General features: G+C 40.8%; 1 protein-coding gene across 3 annotated transcripts in view; it reads left to right on the plus strand.

Moving 5' to 3' along the window:
- LOC148013976 (MADS-box transcription factor 23-like) overlaps positions 1–14,964 on the plus strand; it is a 139,306-nt gene extending 124,342 nt beyond the window's left edge. For 2 of the 3 annotated variants that reach the window (XM_087666816.1, XM_087666817.1), the window contains exon 6: positions 11,149–11,495. In XM_087666816.1, the coding sequence (XP_087522942.1) occupies positions 11,149–11,235 (87 nt within the window). In that variant the 3' untranslated portion in view covers positions 11,236–11,495. Of the gene's footprint in view, positions 1–11,148; positions 11,496–14,863 lie in introns of those variants that run through there. The other variant, XM_087666818.1, reaches the window with a different exon arrangement.
- The last annotated feature ends 828 nt before the right edge of the window (positions 14,965–15,792 follow it).

Consider the following 15,792-nt stretch of genomic DNA (forward strand, 5'->3'; position numbering starts at 1 on the left):
GGAAGGGACATCTGTTGTTGCTGTGGAGGAGTGTTGGTGGTGGTGTGGAGGAAGGTTGTTGAGGCACGTTGGTGGCCTAGGTGGCTGGTGGTAGGGTTGTTGGAGTTGGTAGTAGGGCTATTCTTTGTTGGGGATTGCACTGATGGCCAGCACAAGTGTTGGTTTATTGGGGATTCTACACATGATGATTATTGGCAAGCTTGCAAGATGATAAAGGATAAGAATTCAGAGTTGAGTGTCTATGAAGAGCAAATAGCACTTTCGTTGGAGTCTTTAATACCTGTAATTGAAAACCTCTCATAGGTGGTCTCTCCCTAGGGGTAATGCTAGTCTTCTTTATCGTGCATAAGATGTAGTCCAATTAGTTTGGGAGACAGGTCGAGCTGAGAGTATTGTCCTGCACTTGAGGACCCAAATTGTGTATATATTTTGGTGTATATATTATGTAAGTGCTCATGCATACTTAGATATTACATAGTTAGAAGACCGCGGGCTAGTTTCTCGTAACAATGTGTAGATGAAGCAAAGTTGTCCATGTTGAGAAGAAGTACACGTGAAGGTGTATGAGACATCCTTTGCGTTGTGACTGCACGACGTAGCATAATTGAACACAAGGACATTGCACTTCTGGTAGCTGGGAGCTATTAGATTTGCTTGATGAGGACGGTGTACTTTTCATGGCCATTTGTGCACTGCTTACCATGATTGATTGCAATGGTATTAAGGCAGAGTGCAAGAGGGAATCGTGCAAATGGGTTAGGGTGACAAGTCTAACCACAAGAGAGACAAACTCCCAAGGTATGTCCTGCCCTTGATGTGCCCTGAACAACTGTGGGTTATGCGAAAGAGCAAGGGGACTAGGGACCAAGGTCACTGGACGTACCTAATTTGGACCTTAGGTGTTGTACTGTGATCGTGGGTGTTTCTTATCTTTTCATTCTTTTCTTTTCTTTTCTTTTCTTTTTTCCTTTTTCATTTTCTTTTTGTTTTCTTTTTCTTATTCTTTTTTATTTCTTTCTTTCTTTCTTTCTTTTTTGGGACTTGCCTAAGTACAACCATTGCAATATGTTGAGGCTATCAGCCTTTCAATGGATTGGGAAATGTCAAGATTCGAAGGCTCAAGAAATGGATATTATAGCGATGAGTGTGTCTTAGCATCGTTGTTGGAGAAGCAGTTGTTGAGATGGGGAGATACAGTTGAGATTTTGCAACCCTCTTTGGAACGTGCGATGTTGGTACAATTGAGGTAAGAGCTGCCGTGAGTGCCCAGTGTCGAGTGTAACCCAAAAAGAGAAAGTGATTATGATCATTCTTTGGGCCATGTGATGTGGATGATCAGCAAGGGTGATTTTTTCTTTCGGCAGCGTGGCTTTGTCGCGGCTCTTCGTGGGGTTGGCAGTCTTGCGGTGTCTTGGGTATTGAATACTTTTGCACAAAGACATGTGTCATCCTGCATCCACTTGTCACTTTATAAAAGTACATGCACGGCATATGCCGCAACTATAATAAACCAGTGCAATGCAAGGAGACATCACTTATCTGAATTCCATGGTGTTGACTTAGATACTTATCACCTGTGTTTGATTATCTTTTTATTCTGCTAAAGTCGTGAAATATATTAAACACAGATATGAAAAGTTTGTACAATTGGGAAACTTTTCAGCACTTAACCATTTAGAGACAAAAAGTCATGGCCAGGTAGCATTTGATAAGCCTTTTATACAACATGGGGTAACTCTATTTGTACGAGGTAGGGCAAGTCTCGATGGTTGGGCGGCTGAGGCTCTACTAGTGAGGGGTTCCTATGAGGCTGGGTGGGGAAGATGTCGACCGGGACCTAAATGGTGTAGTCCCTGGCCGCAACTAATACAATATTAGTGAGTTTGGGAATCTCCCAATTCTCATTTTTTGAATGCAAAAAAGGTGGCACCTGGATAACATGCCCATAAGTTTCTCAAAACCATATGATGTGACGTATCATTGGAAAGAAATTTAAAAATGGAATCTATTGAGCTATAGAGCGCTTAATTTAGAGTTATAGTGTTCAAGTTATGACAAATCCAAAGATTTGACCATATGTCCCAAACTTATGGAAAATTCCCATATTCCCCAATATGGTGTTAATTGTTTCCAGAATGCTTTTGAACAATGCATCAAATTTCTGCTTATCTTGAGCTACCCTCTCCTCTTTCGAGCACCTGGTGCTCGAGCGTTTGGTGGGGGCCCACATGACCGATGTTGCCATGCATTGTGTGCTCCCTTGAGCTTCTATACCCCTGGCCTGGGGATTTTTTGGCCTATGTTCACTAGGGCAGTGTCGCTTGGGGCCTTGTTTCTTTGCATACCTTTTAAGAGTAGGTACGTAGTATTCCAGTGGAGAGCTTGTGCTGCATATTCCCTTCGACGGCAGATAGTGTCCTTGCAAGCTAGCTGCACTCGGTGCTCCATGTTGGCTACCATGGGGGGACTTGCAAATTGCGAACCAAGGATTAGGCCCTGAGGCAGGATAAAACTATTTGTATGGAAGGGATTATATAATGGGTTATCTAGCGCATATGATGGGGAGGGGTGAGGTGAGGTATGCAATGTTTATTGTAGAGGGACAGCCCCTTGTTGATGTTCATTTTGCCTCCATCCATTAGTAGATCTTGGCTTATGCTAAGTTGCACAGAGTGATTGTCATGGATTGGAGCAAGGCTCATCCCTAGAAGGATAGACCAAAAAAGGGGAAAGGTGTATAGAAAGAGACAGTGCCTCATCTACACCATTAGAGATGTTGGTCAGAGCTTCGTATGGCGGTAATGATGATTGCATGCCCTCATCTTGGAGGTGGGAATGGTCACATGACTTCTAAATGTGTTGTGAGAGGAGGACTTGAGGAGCTCATTCTGTCAAACCCAACTCTTCTCCCTGCGCTTGACTATCATTGCTTATGTGTGTTGATATTATCTATACAGGGTCACAAAATTCATTGTTTATTTATGTACATATTTACAAATCCATATCACTTCATGAGGATAAAAACCAATTGCAGAACTCCGGATTGTACTGAAGTGTGGCACACGCATCCAGTATACTCGTGGCATCTTACTCAATAACGTTAGATATTTTGCAACATCGAGTAGCATGGCACCTTGTCCGAGTCTCTACTGGCAACATGTAACTCCTCCTCAGTGAGAATCTTATCAGCCAGAGAGTTCTCTTGGCTAGTTCCAGCTAAGTATGTACCTCGAATGGCATTTAGCACTCGAAAGGAAGTTGGTGCCACATAGGTTGGGTCTCTTTGAGACTGCCATTTGGCCAATCGCTCCTCTGAGACTGTCATAATTTGGGCTCCTAGTTCGGCCATTGCAACACAGTTTTCAAAACAACACTTTTCAAATTGACTTTGATCCTCTGATTGTTGCTTTAGTTGCTCTATCTCTAAGAGATTTGGCTGGTAGAGCACATCATTGAATGTTACAATTAACCATAGTTTGTCGACTTCCTCATCAGAGGTGAGTCGCATGCGTTCATGCGGGAGCCTATCATAGTGCTCGTCAAGATGTTCTTGCTCTTCCCAGGATAGGGGAAATGGCAAGTATTCTTCAAGCTGCTCCTTAGGGAATGTGCCCATGTTTGCCAAGACATAAACACGTGAAAACACTTTGAGCTTAGCATCCAACTCAGTTAAGCATTTTGTGACACTTCTATGTTCAACGAGGGCTTGCTCGGTTGCTATCTCATGCAAGGTTCTAGGAGTTTCCCTAGGCTTTAGCATAGATAGGGGCTCAAGCCTAGATGAGCAAGATTGGTCAACGCTAAGGTTGCTTATGCTCTCTGGGTTTCCATGTTTCCCATGAGGCATTGTTATTGCATCATGGTTCTCCATAGATGTGAGTGGTATAAATTTGTCACCCTGTTGTGAGAGTGTTGTATCCACTCTTGCTTGGTCAATGCGAGTTCTGTTGTCAGTGGATTGAGTGTTGTAAGAAACTGTTGATGGTAACGGCTACTTTGATTTTTTAGAACACATAGATGTGTCTGAGGTTTCACCGCTATCAGGAGAGACATCAATGGGTTCATTGCTGGATGGTCTCAACGCTTTATTCCTCAGCTCTTCGGCACTTTTGGTTTCAATCTTCTTGGGGTCTATAGCCACTTGCAACTGCCGTTGTTATTTTCATTCTTTTCTCTTCTTTTTCTTAGGAAATTGAGGTGTATCCCTTGAAGACTCGGGACCTTGAACTAGGTCAATCATCGATGTGCATGGCTGGGTCTCAGCATTCTCTTTCTCTAGTGTGTCCTCATGGGACATAGCCATGGCCTGGTAAATAGCCTCACTAGGTTGTGAGGGTACAACTGTCTCTCTTTTTGGAGATTCTAGCTCTTCAACCAATTCCCTTCTATTTAACTCCTCTAGCCTAGGCTTTAGGCGCTTTGAAAGTGCTGGAGTGGTCAAGGATGCTGGTTGTGGCACCTCCTCCACAGGTAAACTGCTAAGGAAACGTTCCGCAAGGGGCATTGTCACGGCCAAGGGTTGTGACTGCTGTGATCCCTAATTGGAAGTAGTAGCAGCTATTTCAATGGACTGGCTACTGTTAGTAGATTGCAGTGTCAAGTTCCTAGGGCGATCGGAAGTAGTCGTGTCTTTTGTTTCCCTTTGAGCATTCACTTGTGTAGATCGAGCATGAGTTGATCTAGTCACATTAGGTTGCACATGCATACCCTTGGGCCAAGAGCTACGGATGGTGTCATGTCCCACTTCTTGGACATTTAAAAGCTTAGATGGAGATAGAAATTGGAATTGAGCAGCTACACTTGATGACTATTGTTGTGCTTCCTTGTCCATTTAGGAAAAGAGGGTATAGAAGACGGTACTCCTAAGTGGCTCCGACATTGAATGGAAGATTTGCTCATGGCTGTTAGATGATTTTACCATTTTCTTTGTTGAGCATTTAACCTTGCCATGAGCAATGTTGTGCCTATGATGCCTATTATCCTCTTGAGGAATCAAAGGCTTCTTGGGCACTAGTGGCTTTTGCTTATCCTCAACGATTACATATGATATCTGCTTGTCAAGCATGCTAGGCTGAGGATCTACCCTCCGATTAGTCACGTTTGGTTTCTTGATTTCGACTGTGAGGGGGTCGATCACTCCAATGTTTTTGACTCGAGACTTAGTTTTTCATTTAGATCTCCTCCTACGCTTCTTTGCTCTTGATACGATCTGGCCTTCAGTCGATAGAGAAGGCTTAGCAAGGGGTTTTGGCACCCAAATCCATCGATTACCTGCGTAATACCCTTGAGCACGTAGCAATGCTTTGGGTATCCATCGGGGCGTTGTGCTGACCCTCCACGGATGCCTTCGTCTATAAGGCTTGGGCATCTTTTGGGGTCTTCTATGATATTTGTAAGTCCAAAGCCCGTTCTTGGTATTGTCTCCTGACCTTCTTGTTTCAAGCATGGCCTCACTCACTGGTTCTCGTTGTTCGACCTGTGCTTGTATCAACTCTTCCAATAAGTCCTTGCTCTCATTAGCAGGCTTGACTATTATGTCAGCACCTTCTCTACCTTTCCCTCGAGGTTCAATGAGGTCACCCTTGCTAAAGGTTGTGACTATCCTCACACCCGTTAGTGTTAAGTATATCCTCTGTGCTATATAGTCGGCCTCACACTTGGTTGCCCTTTTGAAGGGTCTTCCTAGGAGGTTTTCCTTCATGCAATTAGCACTATTTAGAGGAACATGAAATAGGATAGGCAAGCTTTCAGTTTTAATTGTCGCAAGGATTTTGCACTTTCCTATGAGTGCTTGTGGGTGTCCCCCATAAGGGCTAAGAGTTGCACTAGTCGGTGTGAGCTCTGGTTGGCCTAGTAGGGTCCATGCCTCATAGGTCAAGATATTAAAATTTACCCCTTTATCAACCAGAGCATCGATAGTATGCTCTCTTTTCACGGTGAGTTTGACCCTAAGATAAGTAGGTGGAACTATGTCTTCATCTTCCTGGTCTTTGCTTGTAAATTTAGGCCTTCTGACAAATGCCTTTGAGTCCCCAACTGCATGACCAAATGTGGATTCTCTACTGATGTCTTGAATCATCTATGCATTGCTAATCAAGGAGCATCTATTGTCAGGACCTTCATATCTAGTCATCCTCGCAATTGTAGCTTGATATTGTTGCTTTCCTCTTTGACTAGATGCATGCCTTTGAGTCCCCAACTGCATGACCAAATGTGGATTCTCCACTGATATCTTGAATCATCTGTGCATTGCTAATCAAGGAGCATCTATCATCAGGACCTTCATATCTAGCCATCCTTGCAGTTGTAGTTTGATGTTGTTGCTTTTCTCTTTGACTAGATGTAGTCAGAATGCAACACATATGTGTTTTCGCAGTGTGGCCTTTTTGCCCTTATTGGCTAGATTGGCCCATTGAGGTTCTAGGGTCTTTGTTTGTCTTTGTTCGGAGATGGGCTTTTGGTTGCTCTTTTGCAAGTAAGAATTCATGCTTGTGTAGAGCCATTACTACACTAGGGTTCGATTTGGAGGACCTATCACAGTGTGCATTTTTTCTCCAGTCTACTTGGGGGGGGTGAGGAGGGGCCCCCTCTGCGAGGGTCTAGGGGGTTTATGGCTCAGTGGGTTGTCTCTAGGACTCTAGGTCTTGCGACAGCCTACCCAAGCTGCTAAGTGGCTGCAGCTTACGATTTTGCCTATTCCTTGCATTAGAATTGAGTTTTGAGCATCAAGACGACTCACGACAGGTTGTGCGGCTGAGCTCGAGCTGGGTCTGGTCAAATTTTTGGAAAATTTGGAAAAGTCCACACTTGGCCCAACTTCTCCCAATTGCAAAGGCTGAGTGGGTGACTCGGACGGGCTGAGGTGCATGCTCTGAGGGTTGAATCGACAACTCGAAGATGGTGGACTCGGACGAGCTAAGGTGCTGACTCAGACGGGCCGAAAAGGTCCACTCAGATGGGGTCACTCGGATGGGCTGAGGTACACGGGCCGAGGGTCGAGTTTGTAAGTGGGGCCGACTGATGTCACTCGGGGCGAAGTAGGGTTTTGGGCCGAGTCGGCCGAAAGACAAAGGACGGAGGGCCGATTCTAGGGCTCCGCCTAGAAACCGGCCACTCAGACAAGCCGAGTTGTGCACAATGAGGAAGCGCCGAGGTAATTTTGATCAAAACTAACAATTTAGCTAATCATTTTACACAAAACCTTCCAAATCACAACTAGGGTGCAAGGGGAAGTGATTGATATACTTGAAGCGATCGATAGGCTCTTCGGCGACAAGATCGAATTGATTCTCCATGGGCTCTCTTTCTCTCTCTCTCTCTCTCTCTCTCTCTCTCTCTCAGTCACTATAAGGGTTGCAAATGAGCTCTCCCTTGGCATCTTGGCTCTTAAACCCCTTCTCGGGTAAGGTTTGGACACTCCCAATCACTCACTTGCTGACATTAAGCATCCCAAGCAACCTTTTTGCCATTTTTTGCATGATTTATGTCCTATTTTGCAACGGTAAATCTACCCTTTTTGGATTCAATTTCCTAATCCTAACCTATGCTAAATGCAACAAGAATCGAAAGCAAAAAACTGAAATGATTTCTTCATGTTTTTCAATCATTAAACAATTAAAATAACCCATAATACTTACTTGCTTCGAAGATAAAAAAACCCAACTTCCTACCTATCTCAAGCTCTGGTTCGGAGATGAATCTCTTACTTCGATGCTCAATATGAGGCGCGCAAGTGCTCAAGCTTGAATCCGTTGTCCCAACAACGGAACACAAATGTGGGAGCTTTCACTCAACTACCAAGACCCATGGACTGCTTATTGCTTCAAGCGTTCCAAGCTGAGCACTAATGGCTACCTCTCACATAGCCGACGCGCTACCTATCTATGAGTGTAGTGAGCTTACCTCCATACCGATTGAGTTACCTCCTCTCCCGCGCACTCGGGTAGCTCAACAATCTAAGTGCAAGCTTCAAGAAAGCTCCATCCTCAAGCTCCATGCTCCAAGCTCCATTGTCGTGAGCAAGAGAAGAGAAGAGAAGAGAAGAGAAGAGAATAGAAGAAGAGAGGAGAAGATGGAGAGCTTCTCCTCCCCGGTCCCTCACCCTCACACACTCACTCCCTTACACTCTCACACTCCCTCTGTCAAGCACAAGCTCAAGCAAGCAAGAAGAAGAAGAAGAAGAAGAAGAGAGCCACTTTTGACCACACACAAGAATGAGCTTCTCATTCACTTTTCAACTTTATATACAAAACCCCAAATCCCTTTTGGGGGGCCATCCCCTTATCCCCTTTTTTACATGGCCGGCCGTGGCCTAGGCCCTTTTTCCCCTTTGTCCTCCTATCTTCCTAGCTTCCTTCCTGCCTTTATAAATTGCACAGGTGAGAGCCCGACACTCTTTAAATTAAATCATGGTGCACTTGTGCTCTTTTACAAAAGTATTGACTTGTGCTTTTTCTTGTGCGCATTTTTTCTTTATTTAGGACTTTTCCGCACTTCTTGTGTTTCCATATTTTTCATGTTGCGCCTTTATCTTCCATTTACTTTTGTCTTGGCCTTTGTCTTCTGCTTTAGATTTTCTACCTTGTTCGTCTGACAGTTCCACCTTGTTCTTTTGACGGTTAACAAGCTAATAGTGTTATATGTATATGTGGGGGTTATTTTATTTTTCTTTGTGGGGACTACCAATCAAGGCATGAAGTCCTAGGGTTTGGTTAGGTATATGTGGGGGAGATTTGAGTAGTTTTCTACCTCCTGTTAGGACATTGTCCAGCATTTAGGACATTGTCAAGCATTAAAGACTTGTGAGAGAGGGTAGTTCTTGTGACCCTGTCATTCTTCCTTGCTAGGCAACTGTCCTAGGAATCCCTGCTAGTGTGAGGCAGTTAGAGAAGCCTGCCAAAATAACAAAGAAAAGCAAGTTACAAATATATCTCAAGATAAAAATTAGAGAGGTGTGTAAAAAGGTGTTCCAACCCCTCAATAAGAAAAGAAAAAGAAAAAGGAAGAAAATTTCTATAAGCATTTAATTATCGCCTTGCGTAGGTTTCTAGAGACAAGTCAAGACCTAGGGCCAATGCCTTGTCTTCCTAGGGATAACATCTAGCCGAAAAAAAAAAGGAAGGTTGGAGCAAAAACAAAAGTGAGCGAAAAGGAAAAGGATTATGTGCCCCCTCGCGAGAGCTTGGTAGGTTCTTGGGTACCAAATCAAGACTTGGGACTGATGCCCTATTCTCCTTGGGTCACTCTATGCTCAATTGCCTCCTTTTTACATGCTTGAGTATGGAAACTTTGGGAAGAAAATGGTCCTTGCATATACCTAACCAAACCATGCAAGAACCCAAATGATTCTAGATTCTTATATATCTTATACCTAACCAAACCCATAACTATTAAAGAGCCTATATATCTATTTTCTCAGGTGCTCCTTGCATGGTATGCTTATGAACTCTTCTTATTGGGCACATTGCATTCATTGTTTACTATTTACCAGCATGTCCGTATGAATATTCTCATAAACAAATGGTATTTTATAGAATATTACAATTAGATATTTTCACTCCACACAACTAGTGCATACTTTACTCATTGTTAACTTGTACTTAAGCTTGTTTGATCAATGATTTCTAGCTAGAACTTGCCGTAGCATCACACATGGTTTATAGACAAACAATATTTTCTATGAGTTCCAAACTTGCACTTATGCCTTTTGATCTCGAGTATCATGGACATTATCATTGCTCATTTTTGCTACAGTATGGAAAATAGATAATCCACAATGTTATGTTATGCTCTCTCTCCCTCCCTCTCCCTCCCTTTTACTTTCTCTATTTTTCTCTCCCTCTCTCTTTCTCTATCTTTCTTTCTCTCTCCCTTCAACTTTCTCTATTTTCTCCTCTCCCTTCTCCCTCTCCTTCCCTCGCCTTCCCTCTCTCTATTTTTCTCTCCTTGTCCCTCTCCCTCTCCCTCTCCCTTTTTCCCTACGTCCATAACACACACACACACACACTCTCTCTCTCTCTCTCTCTCTCTCTTTCTCATATAAGCACAAAGTACAAAATAAAAGCAAGGAAGGCAAGAAGGAAAGGGCTTGCCTTGAGACTTGAAGATGCACAAGTAATCCCTTGAAGCTCTCCTTCACGCTAGTCTTCTTATTCTCCTTTGTGTGAAAGAGAGTGAAAGAGAGGCAGAGAAGAAGACTGTAAAGGATACTATGTCTCGGCGGCCTGATGCATAATATGCGCATGGATGGTGAAACTGCATGGTTGGTTGAGTGACTACATATTGACTGGATGGGTGTATATGGGGACAACGAGATCATTTGACGATATTTCTACAATTGGAAGACAGCATAGGATGCTGAGAATGTCCGAGTACTGATGAAAAGGGCGCAGATCTTAACCCAAATGGTAAGCGATAACTTGACTTGACAGACAGACACGGAAATGAAAACGCCATCCAACATCCCTCCTAAGTTATGCCACAGTACTGTAGTAAGGGTAAGTCGTAACCCAGAGATAGTTCAGTTGACACACTCTCACATGCAGACTGTAGTAATATAAGTCGTTGTCACCCAGAGATAACTCAGTGTTGAAATTGTTTATATACAAATAGCTCTTGGTTGAGCTATTTGCTAAAAATGAACTAGGGAAATAAGGGATCATTAATCAAGGAATTAGTGTGATGACATCGTGAATTTAAAAGATCCCATAAAAGTGGAGCCTCAAGTGTTAAAACCCAAAGCATGATTGACTGCCTAGATTCTAACATTAACACCCTAAGTCTAATGGGGACAATGGGAACCTTGTCTTTGCTAGGGTATGGCTTCCATAGGCAATTGCCAAGATTGGGTAAATATATGAACTAAATAGAATCAATCTTGTTTCGGAAAAAATTAGCTTATTTGGAGGAACTTAAAGTTGGTCATCTCTTTACCAAACACCTTGGTATATCTTGCTTTTATAGAAAAAATTAAGAGAAACGGTAAGGTGTCTGTGAGCCTTCAACAAACCAAAAATAGAAAAAGAGGTCATCGCCCCTAGTGTTGGAATTGGATGAGATGCTATTATTTACAGCATATTTGGATATGCAAAAAAATGAGAATAAAAATGTAGATTCATTCTTTGGCTTTAAATCTGATCTTTTTTGTAGGTTGAATGGGATGCTAAAAAACTCCAAAAGCTCCATGAAGCAACCAAAAAAGAACGACGATATAGATGTGGCAACCATTCTGCTTGAAATCAAGAAGAAGTCTAACTAGCTCAAGCTTGTATCAAGGCTAAGGAGGCTTCCCTAGAAAGAAGCCTAAATACTACATACCATAGTTGTATATTTTTTCTTTTAATACTGTAATGTGGCACCCTGTAACTGGTAGAACAATAGGGAACATGGATTGCTAGCATAGCAGTTAATGGCTACCTAATTAGCTGAGGTATACTTCTTGATAAGTGACAATGAGATGTATAAAGAGAGGAAGAAATAAAAAAGAAAGGACTTGTTCTTTGTTGCAAAAAGCTAGTCGCCACATTTGGTGGAGACACATGTTACACACTCTCTCTTTCTCTACTCAAAATGTTCATCCTCCTTAGCCCCAATGAACACTTTCAAAACACACTCTTGTAGCATGCAACCACAATAGGACCCTACAACAAAGTACATAGAACAAAACTCAACACACAATCCCATCATAAGCAAAACCATCAAGAGCATAATCATCATTACACAACATGAGTAGGGCAACATCTCCACACTCTCATCCTGGCTCACTTCATTACAAAGATGTCAATATGAATCTAGAGTGTACAATCTAGTATCACTTTAGTAACTTTCTTTGGGGGGGGGGGGGGGGGGGTGGTGCACCTTATAGAATATGTAAGATACTATGTGAGTTCAAAAGAAAGGGTATTTTATTTAGTATCCTTTGAACACATGTTATATAGATGATTTCTTATAGGTGCACCCCTCGAGAATTTTGCCTCTTGGTAGAAGCTTACTCTATGATCCAAATTATATTACACAAGGATGTGATTCTCCATCCAATGCTTTAGTCAAGAAATTGCATAAAGGTATAGGTAAATAAGTATTTATGTAGATACGAGTGAGTTATTTTCCAAACATGCATGGATCTTGGTGTGCTAATTCATCAACCCCCTCTCCTGGGCCTCTCATATACAACTACCTAATCACTTGGAGAGACAAAAGGCATGGAAACTACCTAGGAATGGCATGAGCTAAATGGGGGAGAGAGAACCAAGTCTAAGTATTGACTCCCCTCCCCCCATCCACACCCCTCTTTGTAGCCCCCCTGCCCCCCAAAAGTATACTTCTAAAAAATTTCAAATTAGAAAACTCCTATGTAAATTTTACATGAATTAAATATTTAAAACTCTTCTATTATTGGAAAATTGTAAGTCAATATAATAAAAATACCCTTTCTTTTGAACTCATGCAGTACATTATATGTACCCTCCCAAGGACTAGTTGTTTCACCTAGAAGTAGTCTTCCATTGTCTTTATCCAGACTTCTACCTCCATTTCCACATCTCTCCATTTTTCCCCAAACTCATGATGTTTGACCTACTTGAGGAGAAACTTCTTCTCTTGAACTTTGAGAGGATTTGGAGAAGATGTGAAGCCCTCGGTCTAGAAATGCACAAAGTTAACTTTTTGTGTAACTTATTTAAGTCCTCGTTCATGTTTTAATACAATCCTAATGAAAGATACAATGAAATAATATCAATGAACTTAATTTGGAAATAAAATATGGTTCATCTTTATTGTGCATCAATTTCCATGGGCAAATAGAAGTACATCAAGGTAGAGATTTTTTCAAAACCATATTAGGATTTTTGGTTACAATGGTTTTAATTGTGGAATTCCAATACATCAATAACTTTGTAGGCTACAAGCTTAGAAAAGATATTTAAGATTATGTACTTAAGGATAAGATATAGAAATCCATCTTTACAATAACTATGGAGTACCGTTAAATGGCAACATGCTCAACTAGGATAATACGGAGCACTTGGTCCTAGATATAGCAATTCTAATGAATCTACTCTCCACCTATATTGAGAGTAGGATTTAGGTGTGATTCTTTCAAGACCAATAACTTGACGACTTTAAGGTCTTCCATCTACTTATTCCTTTTGAGATTATTTTGTAAATAAGAAAGAAAATTGGTATTTATGAAGCAATAAACTCTACCTCATGTCCATCAACGCTCCCAATACAGTGATGGACATACACTCCAAGAGTCTCATGAAGAGATCCCACCAATCAAAGTCAAGAGAATGCATTATCGGAGGTAAACATTTTCTAGAATACAAAGAATTTCTACTTATCTTGGTCATTTTGAAAAGACATTCCTCCATTTGTTAAATGCCAAATCATTTTTGCACTCAAATTTTCCTTAGAAAAGGTTATAAACAATTCTTCCTATACGTAAGTTTACTCTAGTTATGGACCACAAGAGTCTCAAATGGATCTCTACTTAGCCAAATTTTAGCATGAGACAGTGGTGATCGATTGAAGTCTTGTAGGAATATGACTTTGAAATCAAGTACAAACTAGGAAAAGAGAATGTACTTATAGACACCTTAAGCCACAAAGCATTCCTCAATGCACTCATCTTCGGAGAACCTACAAGACTAGAATCCCTAGCAATCATCATGTGAATGCCAAGCAATCCTATCCTCCAAATGGCAAAGAAGAAGCATCCTGTGATTTTAGAATCTTCAATTTCATGCTCTTGAGGAACACTTGACACCATTCAATTTGTGTACTAGGAATTTTTCTTTTGTTAGAATAGTTCTAGCATGCTTTGAGAAATCCTTAGAAACATGTGAAAGGCCAAGGACAACTAGGACATGGATATGGCAATAGCCATTGTAGATCCTTCCACTCCTAGAGAGAGAGAGAGAGAGAGAGAGAGAGAGAGAGAGAGAGAGAGAGAGAGAGAGAGAGAGAGAGAGAGAGAGAGAGAGAGAGAGAGAGAGAGAGAGAGAGAGAGAGAGAGAGAGAGAGAGAGTGTGTGTGTGTGTGTGTGTGCATGCATGCATGCATATACTTGGGATAGTCCACTTTTGGTCTTCCTCACCTTAAGATATAAAAAATAGTTTGCACGTAAAAAAGCCATTACAATTTGATATTATACACAATATAAAACATATTATGAATATATTAATAATTATAAATGATAAAAAAATACCTTCAATTGTAGGATTTTACTTTGCAAGGTCTTATCTTACATTTTTTTGAACATGTTGTTAATTGATAACTTCTCACTTTGTGCTTGCTCAAGCAAATGTTTCTCGTATAGCCATGCATTCTTTAGATGTAGACACTCCTCACTAGACTTCCATCTTACTTGACTTAATTCTTGCCCATCAACAATGGGTTTTTCATATACCTTGCCTACATGCTTCTCTATAGTTTCAATTTTGAGCTGAAGTGTGTAATCAATTTCCTTTTTCCATGAGCAACCTAATACATCAAGCCTTTTTTGGAGTAGAATCATCTACTAGTATAACTAGCTCAAAGAATGGAAATTTACTAAACCAATCTAGCTTAAATGTACGTTTTTCAAGGCTCCAAATTCTTTTATTTTTCTTCTCACAAGCTTGTGTGCTTTTCAAGGAACTTGACATCTCTTCTTCATTTGTTTGTATAGATTGACATGGAGCATTTTGTATAGTTGGTGTAACTTGTGTTTCAACTACTCTAACACTAGTAGTGGCACAAATTTGTTAATCTCTCGCTATTTGATATGGTGTTTCAGTCTCATTATTTGCTTCATTTCCAAGAATAGATGTATCTGGTTGATTTGTTCATGTCCGTGAATCATTAATAACATTTGTGGTTGCAGGGGCATTTATTGGATGGCTGAAAATGCTGCAATATATCCCTTTGAAACCTCACAAGTTTTTTGTTTCTTTAATCTAACCATGTGTGCAGAAAAACACACAAAACAATACCTAAGATTTTTTTCCTTCACAATGCCACTACAAAATTATATCAACTTTTAACGAATACCAGTTGTACACAAATCCAAATATAACTTGAAAATAAAAGAAACATACAAACCATTACTACTTAACTATGACTACAAAAGATTGGTTTCAAGCTTTTAGATCAAAGCAACTTGTTTGCAAGAAACGTGTGTGAAACAACACACACATGCACACACACATATTATCACATTTTATACCAATTGCACATAAATCCAAATATAACTTGGAATTTAAAGAAACGTATAAACCATTACCAACTTAACCACGACCCATAAAAGATTGGTTTCAAGCCTTTAGATTAAATCACATTGTTTTCAACAAGGAACATCACCCTTAAATGTGTGCACATACACGTCCTTGTGCATTTTGTACCAATCACACATAAAACCAAATATAACTTGAACTTGAAAGAAACATATAGACCATTACTAACTTAACTATGACCCATAAAAGATTGGTTTCAAGATTTTAGATTAAAGCATCTTATTTGCAAGGAATAACACACACACGCATGTACACAGACATTGTTGCACATGTTAAAAAGCCTTACCAAATAATGACACTAGTTCAATGGAGATAAAATGCAATATGGTTAATCATTTGATATCCAAGTTTATCATGGAATTAATCGCAAAGTAGCTATCAAAGGTTCATAAAAATCTCTCTGTGGTTCTAGTGACTATGAAATTTTCTAAGTGCTACATTTATTAAGTGCATTATGATAAGCATTGTGATCTATGATGTAAATATCAAGATATGATTATTGGCACTCATAAACCTCGTG

Source organism: Lygodium microphyllum, chromosome 25 (genome assembly GCF_053477565.2).
Source record: "Lygodium microphyllum isolate KBCC chromosome 25, Lygodium_microphyllum_v1.1.10, whole genome shotgun sequence".
Classification (NCBI taxonomy): domain Eukaryota; kingdom Viridiplantae; phylum Streptophyta; class Polypodiopsida; order Schizaeales; family Lygodiaceae; genus Lygodium; species Lygodium microphyllum.